The sequence below is a fragment of the Nothoprocta perdicaria genome, unplaced genomic scaffold, assembly GCF_003342845.1.
Source record: "Nothoprocta perdicaria isolate Ctin4 unplaced genomic scaffold, notPer1 scaffold_264, whole genome shotgun sequence".
Lineage (NCBI taxonomy): Eukaryota > Metazoa > Chordata > Aves > Tinamiformes > Tinamidae > Nothoprocta > Nothoprocta perdicaria.
Genome location: NW_020455493.1, coordinates 735,870 through 761,590, shown reverse-complemented (window position 1 = coordinate 761,590; position 25,721 = coordinate 735,870). Strand labels below are relative to the sequence as shown.

At 41.0% G+C, this 25,721-nt stretch overlaps 1 protein-coding gene across 1 annotated transcript in view; it reads right to left on the bottom strand.

The window, feature by feature from the left end:
- Positions 1–3,085: 3,085 nt before the first annotated feature.
- MYO10 (myosin X) overlaps positions 3,086–25,721 on the bottom strand; it is a 146,620-nt gene continuing 123,984 nt past the window's right edge. Inside the window, exons 26-41 of the mRNA XM_026040748.1 lie at positions 24,339–24,462; positions 23,302–23,545; positions 21,020–21,115; positions 17,804–17,897; positions 16,951–17,006; positions 14,604–14,746; positions 13,946–14,140; positions 12,744–12,901; positions 11,525–11,648; positions 10,387–10,684; positions 9,082–9,289; positions 8,328–8,464; positions 7,293–7,413; positions 5,161–5,613; positions 4,624–4,815; positions 3,086–4,332 (exon numbers count right to left, since the gene is read on the bottom strand). Coding sequence (XP_025896533.1) covers positions 4,222–4,332; positions 4,624–4,815; positions 5,161–5,613; positions 7,293–7,413; positions 8,328–8,464; positions 9,082–9,289; positions 10,387–10,684; positions 11,525–11,648; positions 12,744–12,901; positions 13,946–14,140; positions 14,604–14,746; positions 16,951–17,006; positions 17,804–17,897; positions 21,020–21,115; positions 23,302–23,545; positions 24,339–24,462 — 2,754 coding nt within the window. The 3' untranslated portion in view covers positions 3,086–4,221. The remainder of the gene's footprint in view (positions 4,333–4,623; positions 4,816–5,160; positions 5,614–7,292; positions 7,414–8,327; positions 8,465–9,081; positions 9,290–10,386; positions 10,685–11,524; positions 11,649–12,743; positions 12,902–13,945; positions 14,141–14,603; positions 14,747–16,950; positions 17,007–17,803; positions 17,898–21,019; positions 21,116–23,301; positions 23,546–24,338; positions 24,463–25,721) is intronic.

Genomic DNA, 25,721 nt, shown 5'->3' with positions numbered 1-25,721 from the left:
GCAGGATTTGCTCTTCTGGAGCGTTTCTGGAAGGGGGCCGTGCTGGGCTAAACCTGTGTGTACCTGTTATAACTCTATGTGGGGCTTGAAGCCGAGGGCCTGATGCAACACCTCATGGGTGAGGCAATTTCCTGTGCATAACTTGTATAATCCAGCATATTGGGAATTCTGGCAGCCCTACAAATGAATCCACTTACAGCATGAGGCGCAGGGAACGCGTGTGCTGGGCTGCAGCCCGAGGACAGGAACGGAGCTGGGGCACAGCCAGCTTTTAAGGGACTGGGATAAGATGCTGCGCAACCGTATTTCCCCTGCAGCTGCCGCGTTGTTCTGCAGCCTCCCCGGGCCCATTGCCAGCCTCGGGGGAGCAGTTTCTGCCCACAGAGCACGTCTGCCCGGAGGGCTCCCCGGTTATATGTGCCCAGGTGCCATCGGGACGGTTGTTCCTGGGGGGTTTGGCTGCACTGGAGCTGCGGGGGCCGTCGGAGCGGAGAGAGCGGGCGCCGTGTTGTGGCCGCCGCGCTGAGCCCCAGCGCCGCCGGGGTGCCGGGTGCCGCTCACCGAGCTGGCTGCAGCGGCACTGGCAGGGCGAGAACAGCGCGGGCAGGGCTGCACGCGGACACCCCCTCTGCCAACGCTGCTGAAATACTTTATCATTTCGGGGACATTGCGCTCGTGTCTAAACGCAGGGTTGCATGTTAGAAAATACTAATTTTGGCACGTGGTGCATTCTTCCTTGTGAGTATCGGCAATTAGGAAAACTTTTGTTTACCTTAACAGCAGCAATTGAAATGAGGTGAGGCAGGTTGGCAGAATGGGCATGAAGGAAGAGAAACTCTTGGATATAGATGCAGGCTGTTCTGTGCTCCTAATGTCACTCACAGGTTAATTATGAGTGAGAGAAAGGGGGCTGGAGACTTGGCCTCAAACTTGGGAGGCTGTGACCTTGAAGCAGACGGTCACCCAATGCTCCTATTTTTGGACAAATGGATGATGACTTTGTGGCAGGGACACGTTTATGAACAGCGCTTGATAGAACTCACCTTTGCTGCATTGATGTGAATGGGTGCAGAGCGTCATTCCAAGGATGCCGTGCTAAAAACAATCAAGCTCTTTCTAAGCAACTTGTATATAGAAAAAATCTAAATTGCTATGCTCACAGCTACTGTATGTATATATAATATATATTGGAGTTACAAAGTAATTCTGTGTCTTTTCTTTCCTTGAAGAAGTTCACCTTCGGATAGGATGGAAAAACATGAAATGTGGAAAAAAATTACTAACAACGTTCTTAGAGAGCCCTAGGGACTGAGGGGCAGTTTCACAGTATGAATGAATCCGAGTATTTGCCAGAAGCATTATTCATTCTAAGTGGTGTGCCCATGAAGATGATATGCACTTAGGAGGGCAGCATATGCTGTAGATGGCTGGCAGAGGCAATCAGTACTAACTCAGGTCTGCACAAATAGCAGAAGCTTTGCTTACAAGTTGCCTGTGGGAACTCAGCAGTTCTTCCCATCCACTGGCCTGGTGTTACTGTCATGTAACACAAGCAGAGCATTCCAATTGCAGATGGAAACTTACCCATTACTACAGCACCAGCATGGATTCCGCAAGGGAAAATCGTGCCTAATGAATATGAGATCCTTCTATGATGGAATGAGTGGATGGGTAGGTGAGGGGTCATCAGTGGATGTTGTCTACCTTGACCTCAGCAAGGCTTTCAACACCTTCTGTCTTCCATAACATCCTCATGGGCAAGGTCAGGACGTGTGGGTTAGATGAGTGGACAGCGGGGTGGGATGAGAACTGGCTGAATGACAGAGCTCAGAGGGTGGTGATCGGTGGTGCAGTCCAGTTGGGAGGCCTGTAGCTAGCGGTACCCCTAGCAGTCAGTGCCAGGTCCAGTCTGGTTCTACTTCCTCATCAGTGACCTGCACAAGGGCACAGAGCGCAGCCTCAGCCCAGTGCGACGAGTCAGAACTGGGAGGAGCAGCTGATACCCACACAGGGCTGTGCTGCCACTCAGGGGACCCGGAGAGGCTGGAGACCTGCTCAGAAAAGAGCCTCGTGAAGTTCAACAAAGGCAAGTTCAGGGACCTGAGCCTGGGGAGGAATAAGCCCATGCACCAGGACAGGCAGAGCTTAACCTTCTGGAGAGCAGCTCTGCAGGGAAGGACCTGGGCATCCTGGTGGACGTCAAGTTGACCGTGAGCCAGCAATGTGCCCCCGTGGCCACAAAGGTCTCCTGGGGTGCATTAGGAAGAGTGTTGCCATCATGTCAAGGGAGGTGCTTTCCCCCTCAGCTCAGGAGGCCACATCTGTGTCCAGTTCTGGGATCCCCTGGACAAGAAGAAAACGGAGCCACCGGAGAGACCTCATGTAGGGCTACATAGATGACTAGGAGCCTGGAGAATCTCTCCTATGAGGAAAGGCTGATCAGCCTAAAGAAGAGAAGCTGAGAGGATCTTATCTATGTGTATAAATGCCTGAATGGAGGGTGTCAAGAGGATGGGGCCAGACTCCCTTCAGTGGTGACCAGCTACGGGACAAAAGGCAATGGGCACAAACTGCAGCACGAGCAGCTCTGGAGGGACATGAGCTTCCTTCCTGTGAGGGTGACAGAGCCCTGGCACAGGCTGCCCAGGGAGGCTGTGGAGCCTCCTTCTTTAGAGATTTTCCAACCAACCTGGCTGCAACCATGTGCCCCGTGCTCTGGGTGTCCCTGCTGGAGCAGGAGGGTTGGACTAGATGATTTCCAGAGGACCCTTCCAACCTCAATCGCTCTGTGATACATAAAGCACATGAAGCCACCAAGCAAAAGCAGATACAGTTCACACTATGTTCCTGCCTTGGCTCCTGAAAAGTCAAAAGGTATTAGCTCTAGGCTGGAAGTGCAAGTCGGTACAAACAAGAAACAAGCCATATTACATGTATTTTCTTTATTGCTGTACTTTGAGTAAGTAGGCACGACTCCTTAAAGGCTTAGTTTTTTTAATACAGTAAGGGTTTTTTTTTGTATTTTTTTTCCTGTAGACAAAAAGATACCTTGGGTCTGCTTTATCTTACAGAATTTCTGTACAAAAACCAAAGTCTCAAATCAGCCTTTGACTAGCTGATATCCCCGAAGTTATTTACAGGTGTCAGGAACCTTCATTAGGCAACCAGGTAAAGGAGAACTCTGCAATAAAGCAGTCTGCCTGATAACTGAGTATCCACTAGCAAGCTGTGAAGGGCTCTGACCTTTCCAGGTAGTTCGGGTTGGCAAGTCCAGCTAGAAGTCTACAAGAATAGTGTCTTTTTAAAAGAAAAGTTTAATATTAAAAACTTAAGCTGACATGGGATATTGTTATCTGTATTTCCATAGTAGGGCAGTCTATAAATATTCTCAGCTACATCTTTTTTTTTTTTTTAATAATACAGCAGGTACAGAATGCAGACTTCTGCTACATATAGGGTAATACATATTTGCAATAGTAAATCAGTGTATGAAAACGTCGGAATTTACTTGTTAATAAAATTGCCTATAAAGTAACCATACAATTGTAACAACTATACCTCTGAACTATTAAAATGTACAGAAAGACTGTTTACACCATTGCACATACTTATTCCCTTTGCTTCAAAAGACTTGTGAAATACAGAATAAAATTACTCAGATTTTCCTGTCAGCTCAAATACGCACGAGCAGCGTGCGTGTCCGTGGAAGCAAGGGGAAATAAAATGTTGGCATCTGTAAGGAAGGCTGCCAGCAGCTCCCCAAAAATAAACCTCCCTCTTGTTCCCTCCCCCATTCCCAGAGTATGCAGGCCGGTAGGTTAGTGCAGAATGGATGAACTTTGCTCGCAGTGTTGTGATCGGAAAAACATCTTGATTTTTATCAGCAACTTTAGGTTAATGCAGGTTGGTTTTAGTGTTGTAAGGCACTTTTTACTGCTTGTATTGCAGTGGGTCAAGTCTTAAGGCATCTGTTGCATAAACTGAAGATAACAACGCTTTGGAATTTTTGAGCAAGTCAACAGTTCTAGTATGTGACTATTCCAGCCGATTTCCTTCCCACCCCTCAGCCTGTGCTCTTCCAAAAACAAGGTTTGAAGGTATTTTCTGTAGCAAGTCAGGTTCTCGGTTCAGTTGTTAACGAAGGGGACGGGTTTCCTCAGGAGAGCTGGAGGCCAAGCAGCGCAAAGTCCTGTGGCGAGCGCGGTGGGGCTGGCCCTGCCTTCACCTGCAGCTGCCCTGACTGCCGTGGCTGCTCACGGAGCGGGAGGTGCTGTAGCGCTTTTTCACGATCATGCTGATGTAGGCTTTCATCAGCTTGGCAATGTCGACCACCTGCAAGCAGAGGACAAGAGCTCAAAGCCCTCAGTAAGGTAACAGCGGTTTTAAGACTATTTTCAAGACTGGTTTCTTTACACAACAATGTAAAACTGGTGGGCTTTCAACACAAGCCTTTAATGTTAAAGCAAATGTAGCTACTCCAAACCTCTACCCATCGTATACTCTTCACTTTACCTTTGTAAGGGTCTGGAATAGATTTGTAGCATTTGCAGCTGTTACTTGAATTAAGAAGTAGCCTTGCCATCAGCACGGGATGACATCACTGTTAACAAAATTCCCTCTTACCTCACTCGTCTCAAAAAGCAGTTCTCTCTCATCCACGACAATCTTGTAGGTGTTGGCAAGCGGTGCCCCAAAGGACAAGATGTGCTCGTACTGAAACACTTCAAGAGGTCTTCCTTCCCCTCGCTTATAGACGGAGACGGCGTCAGCGCTGACTCCAAGCCACAGCTCTTGGGGAAAGCCCCCTTCTTTGCACTAGGGGGAAGAACGTAAATTAACAACACGCAGGATGGGGCGGGTTGCACAACACTTACTGTTCAAGTCCTTTTCTGAACGCATTAGAAAAGAAAAAAGTGGATGTTAACTGCCCATCTTGGGGTGTAGCTTATATGCATCTCCTCAACTTACAAGGCCAGCATCCAGCTCCTCTGGATTTTATGGGATTACATGACTACAGCGAATGCTACCTGGAGTATGATTTTAGAAGGTAACATTTAATTACGTCAGCTCTCTGAGCACTGTGATCTAAGTTAGAAAACTACTCCAATGGCACCACCAACTACAGCAGTGTCAGCTGTATTGTGGGCGTTAAAATCTTACCTCTACGTCAAACAATGTTGACCCATAGCCAGGCCATTCCTTAATCAAAGCCATATACTTGGCCATAGCCTGCTCCTGGTTCATCCTCTGCAGCTTTTTCCACTTGTCAATGATACTAGTCCTGGAAGCTGAGACTTCCTCTTTGACCCACATGTCTAACATCTGATCCTCCTCGACCTTCTGCTTGCTGATGGAGCCACTGCGGAAGCTCCGCCGCAGCGTCCCTTCGAGGAAGCTGGCACGTTTCTTCTCGGCCTTCTCTGCGGCAGTGAAGGTTTTGGTGGACTGAGTAATCCGAGACTTCAGCTTTTGCAAGGGGTAGACTTCCTCCATTTCTGGTATGGTGGTATGCAGGGTGTAGTCTCCCTGAAGATACTGAAGACGCAAAGCTGCAAGGACCTGCAGCGTTTCTTCTGGAGCAGGATAGTGCCCTCTGATCACTGCCTCATGAGCCTACAGAGGGGAAAAAGGCAGCTTGGTATGTACAGACTCAGTCTTCGAAAGGGCAAGAATAGAAATGGGAAGTAGATTCACTGTCACATAAATCATGTAAACTCGTCATAAATGATCCACTAAATACAGAGAGTACAATAAATGTTAGAGTCAGTAAACCAAGATTTTTCACAAGAGCTGCAGAGCACTTGAGGAACTTGCTAACGGTGAGTTCCTGCTACTAGTACAGGTCCTACAGAACTGTCATATGTAAGAACCAGCCGTGTTACTAAGAAGGAAAAGAAAGTGTAAAGGGGATAAAATCAGGACCTAAAACACTCAATGAGACAGCTAAAGGCGTGGAGTTTAAGAACATAAGGCAAAAATAGACATATAGGCTTAGTTATTATTGGTATTAATAATCTGGCAGTGACAATAAAAAAAGTTGCTGGCCAAAGGAGCAAAGCCTGGGATAGACTACTAATAAACTCCATGGAGGGAAAGCAGCGAATCTTAAAAGCGATCTAGATAAAATAAGAGAATATTTATATGGCAAAGTTGTCTGGAACACCAGGGATCCGATTCTGAAGTAAGACAACTCCTTCAATTCCTGGTTTCCCTCTTTGTTCACTCATTCAAACCTTTGGAAAAGGGTAATATCTAGGATTTTTTTTTTCCATATGAAACTAATACTGGAAACAAACATGTCTCATGTCTGGAGATACAGGAGCTGCAGGCCATTTAGTAAAAGCATAGTCATAATTTGCATGGAAGTAAGAGCGAGTTCATCTAGGCATATGGTTAAGATGGAGACAGTATCTGCCCCCAGACATGCAAGCCAGTTTAACTGGGATTGCAGACACACAGAAGAAAGACTGTATTGTAGAAATGGAAGGATGGGATCTTAATAAGTAAGAGGAACTAAAAGATCTTTAATTAGCATCTTATGAATCAGGTTTTAAAATAATGAGAGAGAACTAAAACTGAAGACTCAAGGGAACTCTGAAATTATCTGCTGAAAAAGAATCAATGACTGACAGCAACAACAGGCAATTAAAAAAAAAAAGATGTTAGAATGTAATTAATTACCAACTTAAGATAGTGCTGGGATATTAATCTGCATGACTGAATGTGCCATGTTGTCTAACTGAAGTCCTATCGGTCTTGGCACGATGCAAAACATTTGGCTAACCACCAGTCAGCATGGAATAGAAAACAGAAAAGCTGCTGTCTGATTAGTTCTGTGCAGTTGCCAGTATGGGCCCTGTTTGCTTGGCAATTACATATTTTTGCTTCACTCCTTGCACTTTGGTAAGTAAGTAGATTCAATAGATTCAAAACTAGAAGCAGGTGTTACTGTTTGCTCTCGTTCCAGATATAAAAGACCCAGCTTAGATGCAGTTAGCTGCCTTCTCTCACCACAGTAACATACAGAGATTCACAGGTGACGAAAGTATTGTAGAGCACAAGCAGACGGGTCAGAACACTATGTAAATCACGTTCACTTCACTTATCTTGGATATTGACATTTATCTCTTTATTTATCTTTATCTATTTGACCATTAAACTGCTTTCTTTGCATTTGCTGCCTGAGCAGTATCTTTAGTTAAAAACATAACGCAAAGTCTTCCCGTGTTGCCTAAATCTCTTGCCTTTTTCCCTCTTCTTAAAAACTCTTTGCAACAAAACCTGTTTTTTACCTGCTCAAACATAAAGGCAAATTCCACGCTGTCTTTTGGGACATTTTCCGTGTCCAGGAAGCAGTAGAGCTTGAAATAAAACTTCCAGTGCATCTCCCCAGCTTCAGCAGAAGCAGCAAGCCTGCATGTTTGTCAAGAGAAAGAAGAATCAGATTTCTGTAATCAAAAGCCTTTCTGAATTAACACCTGAGGAATCTAAGCACAACACTGGCTGTTTTTTCCCTTTGTAACACCCTGTATAAATCTGATATTGATGACAGGAGATACTTGCTTTCATTAGTATACTTTACTGATGTGATTTGGACTTTTTCTTTCTTTCTTTTAAACAGCCTACAGCAAAACCTAGGAATTAGAAGTGGTGACTCAGTTTCTCATTCAAGTGTTTCTAAATCAAATTCTCTTGTAATTTTTTTTTTGTGGCTCAGTTGGTCAGGTGTCAGGTTTAAAAAACGACATTTGTTTCAGTTAAAATATGTAACTGCACAGCATTTTAGACGTTGTTTTCCCATTATTTGGATTAAGGAGGCTGCTTGCCATGTGTATGACATAGTGATGACAACCAGGTATTTAGGCTTGTACTGCATTTTCTTGCTGCAGCACTATGGATGGTTTCAATTCCACCAACAGAGGTTAGAGGAATGTTCTGTGGCAGCTCCCATGTGAAGCCCATATGAAGTTAGGCAGTAGGTGGTCAGAAAGGCAACGACTGCCAGGAGTCCAGTTCTCCCGCAGTGGGGCAGCCACAGTGCTGGCAACGGTGGAAAACACTGAAACAGTAGTAAACAAAATGTGGAAACTGTGATAAGAAATATGACCTTGCCAGTATGTAACCTGAGGAATATCAAATCTAAATGAATAGACAACTCATTAATTCCTTTAAGAAAAAAAAAAGTTTTTCTTTCCTCCCCCCAAAAATGCCCATGGGTTGTCATTCAACAAATAAAAAAGGCATAGGAAAAGAAAATTCAGCACTCTCAACACTGGAAATGTATTTAGTTGCTACTAAATACGTCAGAGTGAAAGAGGCACACTCACTTTTCAAACTTTGCCAAGACGTCAGCCACAATGGTTCTGCTTTCAATTGCTTTATTAGTAGTTCCATTGTATTCAAACAAAGCAAACATATTTCTGCTATCCTCCATGGCCAAGCCACGAATTAACTTTTCAACCACCTAAAGAAAAACAGCACATCTGCAAACTCACAGCAGCAGGAAAAGGTAGTATCACAGAGCTAAGGCACATATTTGGGAAAAAAATTAAAAACTGGATTTTACATTAGGTGAAAAAGGCTGTTAAATGTTCTTATCAGCTGTATTCATTGTTCTCAAACACTTTTTTTTTTTTTTTATCCTAAATACTACCGGTTCTCCAAGAATGTGTGTGTGTGTGTGTGTGTGTGACTACTCTGCCAAATACAACCCCTGTGCAGCTTGAGCAAGCAGCTTGGCTCTCACACAGGCACAGGTACTGAAGCTATGTCAGCGCTGCCCCTATTGCTTGGTCTTTCCAGAATTCCTCCCTGTAAGAGAGGACTTACACTGGGTAAATCCTGTGCTGGCAAAGGCAGTTTCCACAGCAGGGATTTCGTGTGGTAACAGGGGAGGGGAGGAGGGGATCCGTAAGCTCCCCTTCCACTGAGAGGTGGTGACGTCTCGACGGGACCTCCACTGGTATCAGAAACCATCAGGGTTTCCAGAGTCCCGTCCCACACCACCACTGCCTGCATCCATCACATGTGGAGAAAGGCCAACTGATTTTGTGCCAGAGCTATTTTGTCCCCACCTCTTACCTCTCCGGCCGTAGTGTGCGAGTTGATGGTGATCTTACAGGAGCCACCACCATGACAATAAACTGTGGACGTCATCTCCTGCCTGCTGATCAGAGCTTCTATTTCATCGCGGGATGGCACAAACTCTCTGCATTTGGTTTTTTTGAGGGACTCGTGAGTAAAAAGTGCGTATTTCTCCATTTCAGTTCCTGGAAACTGGTCACGAACCCTGCGAGACAAATATTATTAATCCAAATTGTCAGTGTGTGAAATAGAAAAGTTACTCGTTTGAGAATGGTATTTCTGTATCATTGATAAGGTATTTCTGTATCCTTTTAAACAGTATGCTATTTAATTGGCACATCACAGATTAATCTTCACTGTCAAGGAAATTGTCCTAAAGATCCTTTACGGTGAGATAACTAACATGCCACATTCATTTTGTTCTAGAAGCTTAATGGGAAGCAAAAGCTTATAGGAACCTATATTAACTACAGAAGCCTTGTTATGATTCAGATTTGTCAGCAAGACAGCCAGAATAATGTTCCTGTAATCAGCTCTCCTTTTTTTTTTGTCAATAATCACTGAATGAAGCCAAAACTGCATTGAGGTAATACAGAAACTAAACAATAAAACAGGTATTTGATTAATCACTTTTGCAGCAGTGTCACTTGGGTTGCTTGATTTCTATTCCTGGTTTTCTTACAGATCCTCTCTAGACTGTACTGTTCAGCAGTTACTCTTAGGAGTATTCAGTAACAGCTTTAATGAACTCTAATTACTGCAGTTTTTCTAATTGGGAGCTATTTTATGGATTGAGTTAAAGCGAGAAAGTGAACCAATGTTAGATTGTTTTAATTTATCACACTTGGATGCTAAGTAATTGATGTTTTCCACTAAATTTATTTTGGTTTAAAGGTATAGCTTCAGTACTAGCATTTTACAAATAATTCAGTAAGGTGATTTACCAAGTCTGTGTATTACTGTACATACAGACAAGACTTGTTTGTTTTAATGGGCTATATTTTTCTACTGACAAACACTCTGCATCCTTCTGATGCACTACAGCAAGAGGAACTCCACAATCTAGTTGACGCTCAATTGTCAAAAGTTGAGCAACTTTTTTTTTTTTTTTTTTTTTTTTTTAAGATTCACAGTTTGGTCTAACCAAACTATGGTTCTGATTCACTCAGTTGAATGCATTTTCATTCAACTTTCATGAATGTCTCTCCTCAAGATGTCTAAACATTCTTAAATGAAGGGGGAAGAGGGAAATCATCAGTGAAGGAACTTCTCATCTTGCTCCAGCAGTTCAAAGTTTCTCACCTTTTGAGATGGAACTTGAGGTATCTGAGGATGCTGCGGCTGGGCAGGAAGGTGCAGCTCATGCAGGTGAGTATCTGCCAACTATAGAGGTTCCCCACGCTCCCAGGGTTGGGTACTTTGTTGGTCTGCTTGATGAGCTGGCAGTAGAGCTCATCTCGAAGAGGTCGCAAATCATGCCCTGTTTGGAGGATGCCTTGAATTATAGGGATGGGATCAGACATAGACTCCAGCTGCTGTAACGAATTGAATATCTTGATGGCTTCATCCTGCAGAGTTGTGTAGCCCTTGTCTTTCAGCACTAAAGAAGAAAGAAAAAAAGAGTGTTTACACTGAGAAAGCACTAACTCAAGATTTATGTAGAAATTGTGTATGGAAATTCTGTGACCCTTCTTATGCAGGATGGTAGATGGATCTTTTCCATTTTATATTTATGAGACAAACTTGTTTTATGAGTTATTTAGCTATGAAGATTTGTTTGCAATTTAATGAAATCCAATCTTTGCTGCACTTGTGCACGGGACAAGCAGCTCAAGTAAAGAGAATATTAATACCATGCCTTGCCACTGCACAGGAGGAGCATGGGGAAGATAAGGAAAAGGTGTCTTCTATGCATTTTCCTTTCCCTTGTTCTGTTAGCAGCACCGTATCATTTGAGTTACTGGGAAATGTTTCCTGAAGCATCTTCGAGCCTTTAATCACCCATGACTCCCCACTGCTCTCCCAAAGACAGGATTTCTGATCTGAACCATCCCTTGTTTAGTAAGCAGTTTCAAAACAATATAAGCATGTTAATTTAAGGACACCATATCCACAACCAGCTCTGAACCATTTAAAACATATTTGTGGCTTAGTGTTTTTAACATCCTTGCTTTAAACACTATTATACCTGTCTCAGGAGTAACTCATTGTTACTTTTCCAATTTGTGTATATTTAAATCTTTCTTATATAGATAAACATTGTTCAAGGACACTAAATGAAATGGGTTTCATTCCTTATTTCTCAAATTTGGTCTGCTTAGCTACGCTGTGAGTGAGGGTAACCAACTTGCCTCACAGCAGCAATAGCAACCTTCCTTTCCTTACCAACCACAGAGAAGGAAGAACAGCCTCTGTTTTTTTCAATAACTTACAGACTTACAATTTAGATTGATGTCCCCATATGGCAATGGCAGCAATGGCGAGTGCAATGGATGATGAGTGTAACGGAGAATAGGGTTTCTCTTGTAAATCTGTTCAACCACTTCAGCATTTAGGCAGTTTTCCTGTTCGGGAAAGAAAAAAGCTTAACTTGGAGTCCAGCCCTAGCAGTAATACAACACCTAGTGTCTGTAAGTTGGCTGTAGAAAAATGAGTCATTGGTGTTAACAACACTATCTGGTGCTAAATCCAGCTGTGGGCACTGTGGCTTCCTTGGCACTCTGCACACTCTGAATGCTCAGGGGCTGCTCACCTCAGGCCTTGCAAAGCTTGCCTTATCTGTGCAGAACAAAAACACAACAGAGCTGCAGGGGATGAAAATGCATTTCCATAAAACTTTCTGAAACGTGTTTTCATTCTGCAATTGTTTTGATTCCAGTCTTTCATAACTGAATTATATCAAGACATCTGTCTTCAAGTTTTCTTTAAAAATGTTTCTCTAGCATTACTAACCAGCTTTTCCAGAATCACCGCAACAAAACAGTCTAGAAAAGCAGCTGCTGCAAACTTGGTGTGCCCATTCTGCCACTGATGGCTCAACACTGTTCCTAGTCCAAGTTTGACTCTCACATATCTATGTGAGAAATGTCTCTTGCCTCTTCCAAACTTCCTTATATTTTCTATTGTGCTAAAGAATGTGTTTCATGTCCTTGAAATGTAGGATTTGATACGTCTTCTCCATGGGGAAGAGGGAGGAGCAAGTTTGGAGAAAGGTTAGCAGCTGATTTTACTCCTTCTCCCCTGCTTTTGCTGGGGGATCTGGCTAGTCCACATCCTGGCAAGCTGCTTGCTGTGGACACAGCCAGGCACATCCATGGGCCCACGAACCTCCACACTGCAGTCTACTGCCTGGCATGGCGGCATCTGTTAAATTACACGAGCCAATAAAGCTTATCACTGCTTTCAAGGAAAGACAGAAAAGTTATCCTTCTTTCCCTTCAAGTTACATCACTTTGTTCTTAGAGTGCTTCAACTCCTGTAGTAGGTGAATGACTACATTCATATTCTGCAATTCTCCATGTGATAGTCTACAACAGTCCTTGTCATGGTGTGATTAAAACTCACATTTTCTGCTTGGCAAAAGGAACATTAAAAAAAAGGACTGATTTCAAGTACCTAACTAACCCTTCTTTTCCCACCCCGCTCCAGTTTGTTCCTACCTTAATATCCTGGATAAGCTGCTGGGTTGGTGTATCGATTGGTGCTTTTGTGTCAATCACGTTCTGGATGGCGCTCGACCAACGCGTGGCCTCATTAAGCAGCTTTGTGTAGAGACGGTAGCAGTGTTTGCGTCCGTACACAGTTACATTCCAGTAGCCTAGCACAACAGCAAAAATTATTTCAAAAATAATCTTTATTTTAAAAGTATACCTATAAAAATACCCCATTTCCTAGCTAAAAACAGGTACAGTTGCATCAGACCTTGGCTGCTCTATTCCAGGACCTTCTAGCACCTTTTTTTTTAGGAACTAAGAAGTTGTACCAGTAATAACCATCCTAAAAACAGACTACTCCTGTAAAAGAGAGAATGAAGGCAGAAGGGTAATGTCAGAATAGAGCCACCAGCATGCAGCACTCATGGACAATATGAAACAAGTCAACATGAGATAGTCTTGTTTTATATATAAGTCTTCCAGCAGCTGTGGCACATACATAAGCAGATATAATGCACACATTACCTGTTCGATAGAATAGTCATTAATTTCACACAAAGGAAGTGGCAACTATGAGAACAGCCGCACTGCAGTTCATCTTATCTCTCCACATCACTGTAGAGGCCTTTTTTATGAAGCAGCTCCAACTAAATGAAATCTAATTAATCCTTCACTATCAAAAACCTCTTTGAAGCGTCCGTGACCCCAATGAGGTAACGCAGGACAGTCGGCTGTCACTTCTCATTTGCAAACAGCCACATCAGAACTGAAAACAAGTTTTGGAAACGTACCACAGAGCTGACTCAGATGCAGTATGTAGGTTAGCACAACCTGGACGCTTGCTCTACATCTTCTTATCCTCATTGCCCCGCCAGTGTCAGCCCTCAGAGCTCTTCTGCCCGAAGTTACGTATGGAAAGTGTGCTGCCCAGATGCCTTTCCCACGCCTTTGATGTGTGAGCATAAGCATTCAAGCTACCTTACCACAAGTGCCAGGCTGAGATAGCTTGAAAGTTGCTAAGAACAAGTTTTACTACTGCATACATTATTACTGCTGCCTTTTGCCTAGCATGTCCCTGCATTATGCCTCAATGACTTAGGATTTGTTCAAACTGCCACCTTACCGCTCCATTTAAAACACCTTTATACGCTGTTTGTGGCATAAACAGGGCAGCAGGCAAGAGTACTCCATCACACACAGACAAATACCTGTCTCTTTGAAGATTTTTTCGTCGGGTGGGACGACAGAGCAGAGGCTGTTCAGGACCAGTGTCCCCAGTTTCAAAGCGTTCTTCTCCGAGCTCTTGTAGTAGTCCAGAGAATTGTGTGTCAGAACAAACCAGCGCTTCTTTAGCTTTAATGAAGACATCTTTGGGTTGTTTTTCACTTCTTTGTGGAGCCATCCTGTCAAAGACAATTTGAATTGCACTGATTTGAATTGCACTTTCTTTACTTTGCAGAGTTGGAAAAAATTAAGTTGCTAAAAGTTACTTGTTTGCCTTTTACAGCAAAAATATGCTGTGTTCAGCCCACGTCCTAAATAACTTTGAGCAAAATTCTCAAAAACTAGAATGTTTAAAGTACTATATAAAATCTGTGTGGCAAATTATCGGCACTGTTGTTTGCCCAGAAAAATTGTTTTGTCCGATTACAAAAATGCTTTTCTGATCATTACAGTGACTTCTTGCATAGTACCATGGGACTGTAATTTCAGATGTACTTAATTATGAGCAAACTGCACGATACAAAGTAAGAATACAATACTGCCATGCTCTGCTAGCACGTTTCACAGATTGCAACTTGGGAACAATCTCTTTCTAGGTAAATGGATCTAACTTACTCCAATATTACTCCACTCGGTTCTTACCTCTCACAATGAATTCTTGTCCCTCCACTCTGGTGTCCCCCTTCGACCTCTGCAGTAGGGTTATCCAGTGATGCATCTCTTCAGGAGTGTCAGCATTACAGTGAAGAACCCGGTTAGCAGTGATGATCACAAATGAATTGGGTCTGCAAAAAGAAATGATAGAAAAAAGACTGAAAAAAAGACTGAAGAAAAGACTGAAAAAAACTCTACAACAAGAGTTCGTACTGTTTACCTCGCTTGCTGTAAGTATAAACAGTTTCCACTGTTTGCATTTTTTATTGTGACAGATACCATCTAGCTCTAAAGCATTTATTTCAACACCACTAAACCTAAAAAAAATATTGGGCATTTGAGAAAACTTAATGCTTGATTCACACCAGAACGCTAGGGCTCCAAATGGTGGGAAAGTTTATATTAAACTGCAGTTTGTCCTATCTGAAAATAAAACCACGGTGAGAAAAAATCTTCAATCTGTAATCAGCTCTGGATATGAATCAGAACTGTATTTTGGGGTCAGATCTATTTAAAGTGTCTGCTCCAGTAGTTACATTAACGAAAACCAACTACAGAGGTCCATAATGAAGCAGTATGTGAACACAGATTCTTTTATTTGAATACAGTGCACCTCAATTTGCAGACACTACAATCTATTTTTAATGAGCGTCTGGCTTTCGCCCAACCCTCCGTCAGGATTTACTGGAGCACGAAGCACTGGCCCAAGTGAAATGGGTTGGTAGCTCTCTGGATTAGAGTGGCAGGTTTTCCCGTCCACAAACCACTTGCTTTAACCCTTTATTACCACCAGTGTTTTCATCCTGGATCACTCAAACCCTTTAAGAACTGTATCAGATAGAGCAAATAGGAGCAATTCAGTCCAGGCTGTTCTGTGGACAAGCAGTGCGTAGGCCTTAGTTGTACAGCTCTAACAAGGAAATCGTAGGGTAGAATATGGAAGTTGTCTAAATATTTAGGGGGTGGGAGATGCCCACCCAAATAAGTTACCATTCTCCAAAAACAGTACATGCCATTAAAAAGTCAGATTGAGAATAATTAAAAAAAAGATAAAAAACAACATTAATAAAATGCTTAGGAAATAGAATGAGAACACATAGTGAAGGGGAGGAGGTTTACAGCAATCCAAGCAACAGATAAGAAACATGCAGGTAAGCTCTAATGATGTAATAATAAATAATAATAATAAATTATAATAAAAAGCAACAGTAGACTTTGGATATCCTTTATAGAAGAGGAGGAAAAAAGATTTACTGTTGTGCTCATCATTGCCACAAGATGTGCAAGGAGTGATCAGAGTTTTGCTCACATGTACAATGGAGAAAGTGTCCAACTATTCAAGGAAGAGTGGTGGAGAAGGAAATGGGGGGGTACGTGAACCGAAAAACTCTGTCTTTTAAGAACAAGCTGAAGGAAAGGGATCTGCAGCCTGAACTAAGTGAAGCACCCACTGAAAAGCTGTAAAGCTGTTACAGATGCTTCCTAATGCCAAGGAATCATTTAATACTAAGGGATCTTAGGATCATTTAAGATTCTAAGAATAAAAAAGTCTAACTTAATACTTAGAAGGATTTGCACATTTTGTGTTGTAGTGTTCAGGAAGCCTGGGGTTACAATCACAACTACTTGTATTATCTGGATCTTGGTAAACCAAGGGAAGGCAGTTGCTTAAAACCACTTGTTTCACATATTTGCAATGAGAAGACTAGAATGAACTGTTATAATACAAATAATTCCTCATAGCCAGTAGTGCTGTAACTACAGTCAAAGCCTTGACCCAGATTACATTGTCTCTCTTAAGATATTGTGACCAGATTTTTGATGCCCCATTGTCATGTTTGTTATAAAAACACTCACTCACACACATGGTTGTATTTTAAGAAATAAGTTTCATCTAGTGCACCATCCCACAGGAAATATACCCTTCCTGCACAAGGAGATAAACAGCAAAATGTTAAAAGATTTTTTTCTGCCTACCATGTTGCTAAAGGAATAGAAAATAAAACTTCTCTTATACAAGCATTACTTGTATAAATAAAAGACATCTTCTGCCTTTGGGTCACTTTAGTAACAAAATTGCTGAGCAGTGCATATATGGAGCAATGTTAGGGATGATAATGAAGCTCCCACAGAAGAAGTACAAAATTCCCACTTTTCCTATTTTAATACATTGTGTTTGGTACTATCCAAAGGGAGGCAAAACCAAACCATTTCCATGTGTTGAAAACCATTTCTGCGTTGGTTAGCAGAATATGGAGTCTAATGTGTAAAGCATCAGATTTTGTCTAGAGAGAGGAGAAGAAGAAAGGAAGTTACCAGAACAGTTCTGACTTACCTATCTGGATTGTCAGCAGCACAGACAGAATCAATTAGTCCTACATCGAGGGTACCCTATAAACAAATATCATAAAAGAAAAGGAGGAAGACATTTACTATGGAATTACCCACTGTACACTACCTAAGAGATAGGTGAAAGGAGTGGCAGCAAAATGAGCTGCAGATTTCAACATTACTTTTTCCTAACCACTAAAATTACAGAGAGCAAAAGTAAAAGACTCAGATAAGCAGATCTGATAGGAGATTATATTTAGTTACGCTGGAGGCAGCTCAAAAATTGCTCTTGTTTTTCTGTGCTTGCAAACCTGCTTCAAGTTTTGACCTGAAAGTGCCATTCATTGTAAAGAGCATCCTCTCAGAACAAATTTATCAAGTCATTCATAATTTATGAAACATTCATTCAAATTTATGAAGCAGAAATTTTTATTTCCCTTGCTTGATAGTAGGTTTTACATTTGTCACACTATTCCCAGTATATGTTGTATAGTATGATGAAGGCAGGACTGGAAAATCTCAACTTTTTGCTCTTGGGTTTGTAATTTACTCATTAACTGTAACTTCGCAAGACTTCCAATTAGGAGCAGTTTGACAGAGAACTGAGTCAGAAAGATAAATAAATAAATAAATATCACTGTGACTTTTTGTCAAGGTAAATGAAAGAGGGAATAGGAATTCTTGTCTCTGCCCTTCTGCATGTACACGGCACGGCTTGCAGCCTTCAGTCAGTGTCACAGCTACCACTGCCCTAAAGGAAATATAGGCTGTGATTGACAGGAGTCACCCATCAGGTTGATGTCCCTTCTTTTCTAAGAATACTTGCTTGGAAAGTTCTTCTTCAGGTCCAGACTTACCACGGCGTTCTGTGGATTTGCCTGCTCATCGTGCATCTCGCGGATCTCCTGCTCGGTGGACGCGTGCACTTGGCTCAGCACACTAAACCACTGGCTGTGGAGAGAAAGGCAGCAGTGTAAGTGGGGTGCTGCTTGGGCACAAGCCTCTCGTCACCTTTGCTCTGCAGAGATCTGACAGGTTCTTCAGGTTCCTGGAGTTGCTTAAGATCCCTGTTGTCAACACGCCTGAAAGCAGCAAGGTTTTTATGTCACTTCTAGTGACCTGAGCTACTAAAAAGCCCCCTCAGATCTCCCCTTCAAATTCATGTTGTAACCCTCTACCTTAAGACAAAAAGCTGGCAAAAAAATTGAGCTCACTGAGAAAATAAAAAAAAAAAAAGAGAAAGAGTAATCGCATTGAAACACCTGAATGATTAGGAAGCATCTGTAACACATTCTACACATCATTTAATCCTGAAACCACAACATCAAAGCGACACACAAAGCCTTTAGTGGGGCTGCAGTGATGATGGGACTAGCAACAGTTTCTCATGGCGATATTTCTGCAAAGTCCACCAAATCTTCCGTACAAGACCAAACAAGAGGGGAAAAAGAATAAGCCTCCCAAGCAACTACCTCTACATTTTACATCCAGCTATTAGAAGGCCCAGGGTCAATCTGTGCCACTCCAGTGGCCTTGCATTTTCACCAGGAGTTTGGAGTCATGTTTCTAGTATTCCAACACCTAGTGTGCAGCAGTAATTGCACATTTTAATTCCAACCACACCTTCTGCTTCTGGGAAATCTCTACCCTCCTGGCACTTGTATATGATAAAGTTCAACTGCTCCGAGCAATCCCACTGAATTTGAGGGCAGAGCTTGGCCTGTTTAGCAGGTTCCTGAATGCCATTCATTGAGATACGAATTTGCCATTCTAATGAAAGTTACCTGGGGCCAAGTTTTCAAAGGGCTGCACAGCCTTGCCTTTCAAATTGCCTCCTCACTTCTCTGCAGAGAGTTCCTGCCACTGCCAGCGAGGAAACAAATGCAAAATTGCTAGCTTTAAATATAAAGGTGTCTTTTCTGTGAGTGCTCATAGTCACAGAATTCATGCCTATAATGCTGAACTGCTGTTTATGTTTTCATTAGAATTACCACGACATGTGAAGAAAAACAAAGATTCAGAGACAGTAGAAAAGAAGATGAAAATGTACCTGACTTGTTTTCCCAGAAAACTCTTTTGTTAGGACTCTAGAGATACCCACAGATGGGCTGCGCACGACACTGGCTTTGCTGAAAGGCCTCCTGACACAACAAGTGGTCACTGGAAACCACTCTGAGCGAGGGCATCAGACCAAGAGAGCAGAATCAGTGGGCAGAGAACCCTAACCTCAAGTACAAGAAGATTCTCAACAGATTAAGTTCAGGTTTCCTTCGGGGATCATGAATTGCAAATCTAGTTAAAAGCCACTTTTTTAATTAAAAAATAAAAAGGAAAAAGACTTCATAGCACTGCATGGCTAGTTATTAAATAGTTTATTACAAGCTTTTAAAAACTAGTACAGTTTTCCTAGGCTCATGCAGCCTTTGGGATTTTTTCCTTTGTTTGCTTCACTTTCTAAAACCCAGGAATATGAGAAATACTTGGGTCTGAAGGAAGCAAAATCACAAGAATGAGTGCCCATTAAAACCTTATTTCTTCAAATAGATTTCCATAATTAAAATAACCTTTTTTTTTGGTTTGTTTTGATGTTCACATTTCTCTCCTTTTCCACTTGATAGAAAGGCAAACTCAGATCTTTCCCTGTCCAAGTGCAGAATAATTTTTTTTAAAAAAATCTTTAGATGAATTATAAAGAGAAATAATTCTAAATGGCTTCAGTAGTAAATCTAGAAAAAAAACCCAACATGGTACAATATTTTTGTACTTCAGTTTTAACAATGCCAGATTATGAGGCTTTGATTTAAGCCCATTTGCAACCCCTTACACATCACCAAGACATGTTAAAGTTTTTCAGAGTGAGTGTGAAAACAAACAAATAACAAAAACATGAAACAAGTCAGTAAAAAACCATTTTATCTTAATTATGTGTATTTTGTGTACTATACACAATGACAGGGATGTACTCCTCCATGCTTAGGACAAATAAGACACCTCCATGACAACAAACATAGAAGTCTGGTAATTTGTTATTGGTCGCTGTGGAACATTTATCAGGGCTTGTATAGAAGTTTAACAGAAAGGACAAAACTTTAACTGATTCTTCACTTTTAAACATAATCACAATCACACAAGAATCTTAATGCTAGAAAGTTCATACTTATCTCAAGTGTAATTTCAGGGATGTCTAAAAATGAGCAGCAATTCTACATTGTTAACACTGCTATATTTACATACTATATGCTGTGATACAGGAAAGTATTGTATCTATTTAAATCAAAATAGAAATATGAAGCAACTTTTGTGCCTGTAGAGCAAAACTAGCCCAGGTAATTTTGACATCCTCCATCTGGCCTTGAGGCAGCAAGACTGCTGGATAATAATATTTGATTACTGAGTTCACTATAAATATTTTATAAATGAGAAGCAAGTGTGTTCAAAGAAACTGTGGTGTGAGGAGTTTGGGGTTAGTTCGCTTTTTTTAAAGACACTGCAACCTATCAGACAAGTTAGGCTTGCTCCTCACCTACTAGCCTTGTAGTTTTCCCCTGAAGTTTGATAAGGATCCTTCAGGAACAAAAGCAAGGCCCTTTTTAGGGCAGCAGAAAGGGCAATACTATGTTGCATCCTCTTCTCATTCATGAACATGCTTTCACTCTAAAATCCTGTGACCGCATTATAGCTTTTATCTGAAAAGATTTCTCTGAAAAGATAGATCCCAAGCCTAAAAACCATCTATTTCAGAGATGACAGGGTCTTAATTATTGAATTAATCCTTTATGCAGGCAGGGTAATGCCCAAGAAAGGCAGATATTGTCCCCCCTTGGGCACACTGTATATCAGAGAGTTACTAGTAACAAATGGGAAAATCACACACAGTCATGTTCTAGACAGTTTCATTGGCAGTTTGACTCTTCCCACAGGTTTATTTTCTCAGCAGGCCTTTCAAAAGTGTGCTAAAAGGAAAGCATTTTCCACAACTTAGCTCCTTGGTGATAATGGGCAAATAAAATGATCAGCATGAGTTAGAACGGTGTGGAGATTAAAAAAAGAAAACCCAAATATTATTTTCATACCTTGCATCCTCAGGAGACTCAGCAATCAAATGATAGGTTCTATCACCCATTATTAGATCAATACCATTTTCTTTGCCGGTATTGTCAACAATCTCTCTGAAAACAAGACAAACAGAAAGATTTCATGTTAGAGATCTTCAACGTATTTTGAAAATGCCATTTCCCTGCCAGGTTCATAAATTACTGACACCTAAAAATCCAGCAATTAGCATTAAGTAGGCTCATTTGCAGAAAGCACAGCTGGATCAATTAACCAAAATGCAATTGAAGTTTTCTGCCCACATATTACAAATATTGATACTGCTATAAATGTCACTATTCCTAGTTGACTATTCTGTGTTTTAATAAGAATTAAAGAAAAAGTATTATCAAAACTTGAAAGATGCAAAGAGATGAGAAATGGATTCATTTATGAACTCACTGGAGTGGTGAAAGAAAAGCTTTTAAAGAATAAGTAAATAAGTAAATAAAAAAAATAAAAAGAAAACCCCTGATTAGTAATTCTGTGCAGGAGTCAATGGAGACAATTTAAAAAAAATATTTTCAGAAAAAGCTGTGCACTCATCTTTGGAAAAATATCTTTCTGATATTTTGGGCATCCAAATACTGATATATTAAAAATCAGGAACTATAAAGGACAAGACTTTGAAGAAGTAACCTAAGCATTGTGTTAAATTTGGAATTTTCTATTTGAATTTAACATTTTGCCTAAGCTTAAAAAATCACCTTGTTTTTCCTTCTGCTGCTTTACCATATTTGTCTGAGGCATATTATTTCCTTCTTAATTATCTACACTCCCTTCTCAGTTAGACTGTTCTCATAAATCTCTCTCCTACATACCAAGTCTGTAAGCTCCATCTATCAGCCTTGTTCTACATTTTCTATTGTATCATTCCACATATTTTATTTGCTTCCTTCTTCCCAATGACAGTGTCTGCAGAGTTCATCACAGTTGTGAATTTTAAGTGAAGCAGCCCAAGTTTTACTTTATTTGAATAAGGTCTCTAACATGGTATAGTTAAGTAAGTAAGATGTCATGTTAGGAATGTGCTCCATGAATGTTAGTTACCTAGAAAAACTGTTGCTTATTTCTCATAACATATTAACAAGTAGCTTTCTAATAATTTTACGTACAAATACTCATTGATTTCATCTACAGATGAAGTTAAATTCAAGAATCTTTGCATGTTGAACTTAAAGATAAGTCAACAATAACAAAAAATTCTCCAGGCTAGTCAGTGAAACTGCATGGATAACAAAGAAGATTTAAATTAACTAGAAAAAAAAAGCACTAAACAAATGCTATATCACGAGGCAATCAGATTCAGCTGAAACAAACAAAAAATGTGGTGGGAACATTCAGTGTCTTTTCAGAGATTTACTTGACAGCCAGCTGCCTATTGCTTTTACAAGAGCAAGTCAAGATACTCACTGAAGATATTTACTTTGTTCTGCTTGAATTAAACTACACCTTTAATTTAGGTTAAATGCTCTGTACAATTAACAAAATAAAACAGTTGCAGTTTACAAGGAGCAGAGTGAAACTATTACAGGCATTCCTACTCATCTCTAGCATGAAGGACAGATTAGGCACATTTTAATGCAGAAATTGGACTATCAACAGTAGCAGGCTCTGAGGTTTTTTAGATAATCCACATAAAATGTACTAGTGGACTATTTAAACGGAAAAGTACTATCTTTTAAAAAACTTTTTTGATACTTGCCCCAAGAAGTTTATAATTTTAAGGCATAAGGCATTTTGCTAGTGAGGCCTAAGTTGTTAAATTACATTTACTAATTCTACAGTTTGAAATGAATATATGCATTTTAAACACTTCTCTGTCAAACTGCCACAACTGCTTCAAAGATGTAAAGAAATCCTAAGCGAATTCAGAAGATACAAGCTCTGACCCATGCTAACTTGAATATGGTCATGGCCTATTAACTCCACCCATTATAGGTTTGCCTATAGCTACAGACTTGGCAATGTGCCCTAAACTGCCCTGGGGATGATTACAGGCTAAGCAGGGCCTCTAGTCTGAGGGAAAGCACAGATGGGTTCATTATAGCTGCAGTTTTTCCCAAGTATTCAACACTGGTTTAACTTCAGGCACTCTATGGACTTAAGAGAGAGTCAAGTAAAGGCAACGTTTACTTTCAAGGTCTTTGTCACACATATGCACATGCTTGCACACACGCAGTTTCATGTCAAGGCATTCAACAAGACACCAGATTAACTCCCAAGAAGCCTTTAGGAGGAACTATGACACATAAAAACCTACTTGGCTGTTCGGACATCAATGGCACCCTTTAGCTTCTCTTCACTGTCATTTTCAAAGTACATCAACCTGGACTGTCTGAGAACAAACCATCGTCTCTTCCAGTTCCTTCTGGAAAGTGTAGATGATCCACCCCCCTTTTTGTGAAGCCAACCCTGTTTAAGTGCTTCCTGCTTGGAACGAAACCACAGGAAGGTCTCATCTTTCAGGACACACCAGCGTCGCTTCCATGTGTTTATTAAGCCACCTGGCAAGAGAGACAGAGGCTGGTTTGTAAGCAGTTAAGACAAACAATTCTATCATAAAACAAAAGCAGTTTCCAAACCAAGACTGGAAGATGCTGATCAATAATGCTGCAACTAACCCAAGTCTCTGTTGCAAATCATGAAAACAAAGTTCTCATTTTCACACGTTCTGAAGACCACCTTATTGTTTGCAATCTAAAGATCCCTAAATTATGAGACAGTCTTACTGAAAACAAGAATCAGATATTCAACACTATTTTTAATAGATCTCAATGATAATCTAAGAAAAGTTAAGAGCGTTCAATCCTTCCCTCTCTTTTTTTTAAAACACTTACGGTTAGTAAAAGGGAAACTCAAACCCACAAAATCTAAAGGCTTACACTTAGAGTTGAAAATATACTAGAGAGAACTGAGTCATGATAACTGCCTGTACCGTTTAACTTAATGTGAGGTTTGTTACAGGTTTTCAGGGACAGGAAGCCGCTTTCCTCAAAATTTGGTACAATATGACTTTGGGGGTTAATCTGCTGTATTTGTACTGGATACTCGAATGTTTATGAGCCAGGAAAGACTTCATATGAAACAGAGGCAGACCAAAAATGTTTCCAGAGGAGAAAAACACTGCCAAGTGCGGGTCACAGCAAGTAACTTAAGTTTAGAGCAGCTCTCTCCAGACTTTTCTGTTGCCTGTTGAAAAATTAGCAAATACCTTAATTCTACAGGTATTACAGCACAAGGTGTACTAAACATTTCCAGATATTTTTTATCTTTATCCAATTCTGATTCAGCCAATACCTTTCATATACAGAAAACTGTGGAAGTAGGGCAGGCTGACACAGCTGTAGACTGAATCCCTCCGGTAGGAAAGTTCATCATCTGTATCAAACCTGGAGTCAAAGTCTTCTTCACTGTCTTCAAACTACAGAAGAAAAGAACAAAGGTGAAATGACCTTTCAGGAAGGAATTTAGAGAAAGCAGTTTTAGAAGTTTTTAGCCAAAACACTTTGGCCAAAGCACATGATATATGCTAAAGAACACTGTTTCTAGGTGTGTTTTGCCCTCTTTACTGAGGGGAGCACACTTTAGTGAGTGGAATGAGTCACCAGGATAATTTAAAAATTCAGAGTGCTCAGCATTTTGCAGTCTGTCCTCTTTGATTATACACTGGCCCTAATTTAATATAACTAATCTATAAGACAGCTTTATAGCTGAACAGGGAAGTTACCCAGAAGCAGAGGCCAAGTAACTTTCTATTCTGTTTCTCACTCACACACCCAACCATGAAGTCCAAAGGAGTCCTCAACAGAGGCGACTGAAACTGTTCTCCTCAGAGGCAAGAATGTCAGCTCATCCCAAGAACCGTAACAGATAAATCAAGATAGTTCTCTGACTAGATTTCATTATCTCACTGTAATAGTCATTTTAGCATTATCATTTTCCTCAGAAGTCAGTGTTGCTGAAAAATCCCCTTTTTCATTTACCAAACCATATAGTCTCAGACAATTATTCTGAGGGTGATAGAGGAAATCATATTCTTGCAAAAATATTTTTAAGAATAAAGCACACAGTATGTTCAGTAAGCACTGAAGAGCTCTTTAAGATGAGCATGTGCCTCAAGCCTGCCATTTCAAGAACCCCACAACATTTTCCATTATGTGAATTTTACTCACAAAGTAGTCAATAACATGTTTGTATATATATATGTATGCATATAATGTGTGTGTGTATATATATATGTAACATGCATATATCACATGTATATCTGGCATTTCAGATATGTTTGCATGCAGCTTGTGTGGTACTGTTCCAAATTGCACATATAACCAAGGGCACTTTTTCTGGAAGTCATTTTCCCCTCTGTCCCTCTCTGCAAATACACAAACAAAGGAATTTGGCTTATGAATTGCATCCGAGGCCACACACAGAGGTCTCTGCAAAGCGATGCACGGTTCTGCGTTAAACCAGATGGAACAATGTACTTGCATAAGCAGAGTCTGGTAAAACTAAGGCGCAATAAACACTTCAGCTGGTTTTCACGCACTCACCTCACTAGCATGTAGATGGCAACAGATAACTGTGTCCCACTGCAGTGCAAACAGGCCTAACCTTATCCAACACAGTCATTTATAGACACCGCTATATTGACTAGAGTTAACCTGCACTGTCTTCAGGTCCCCC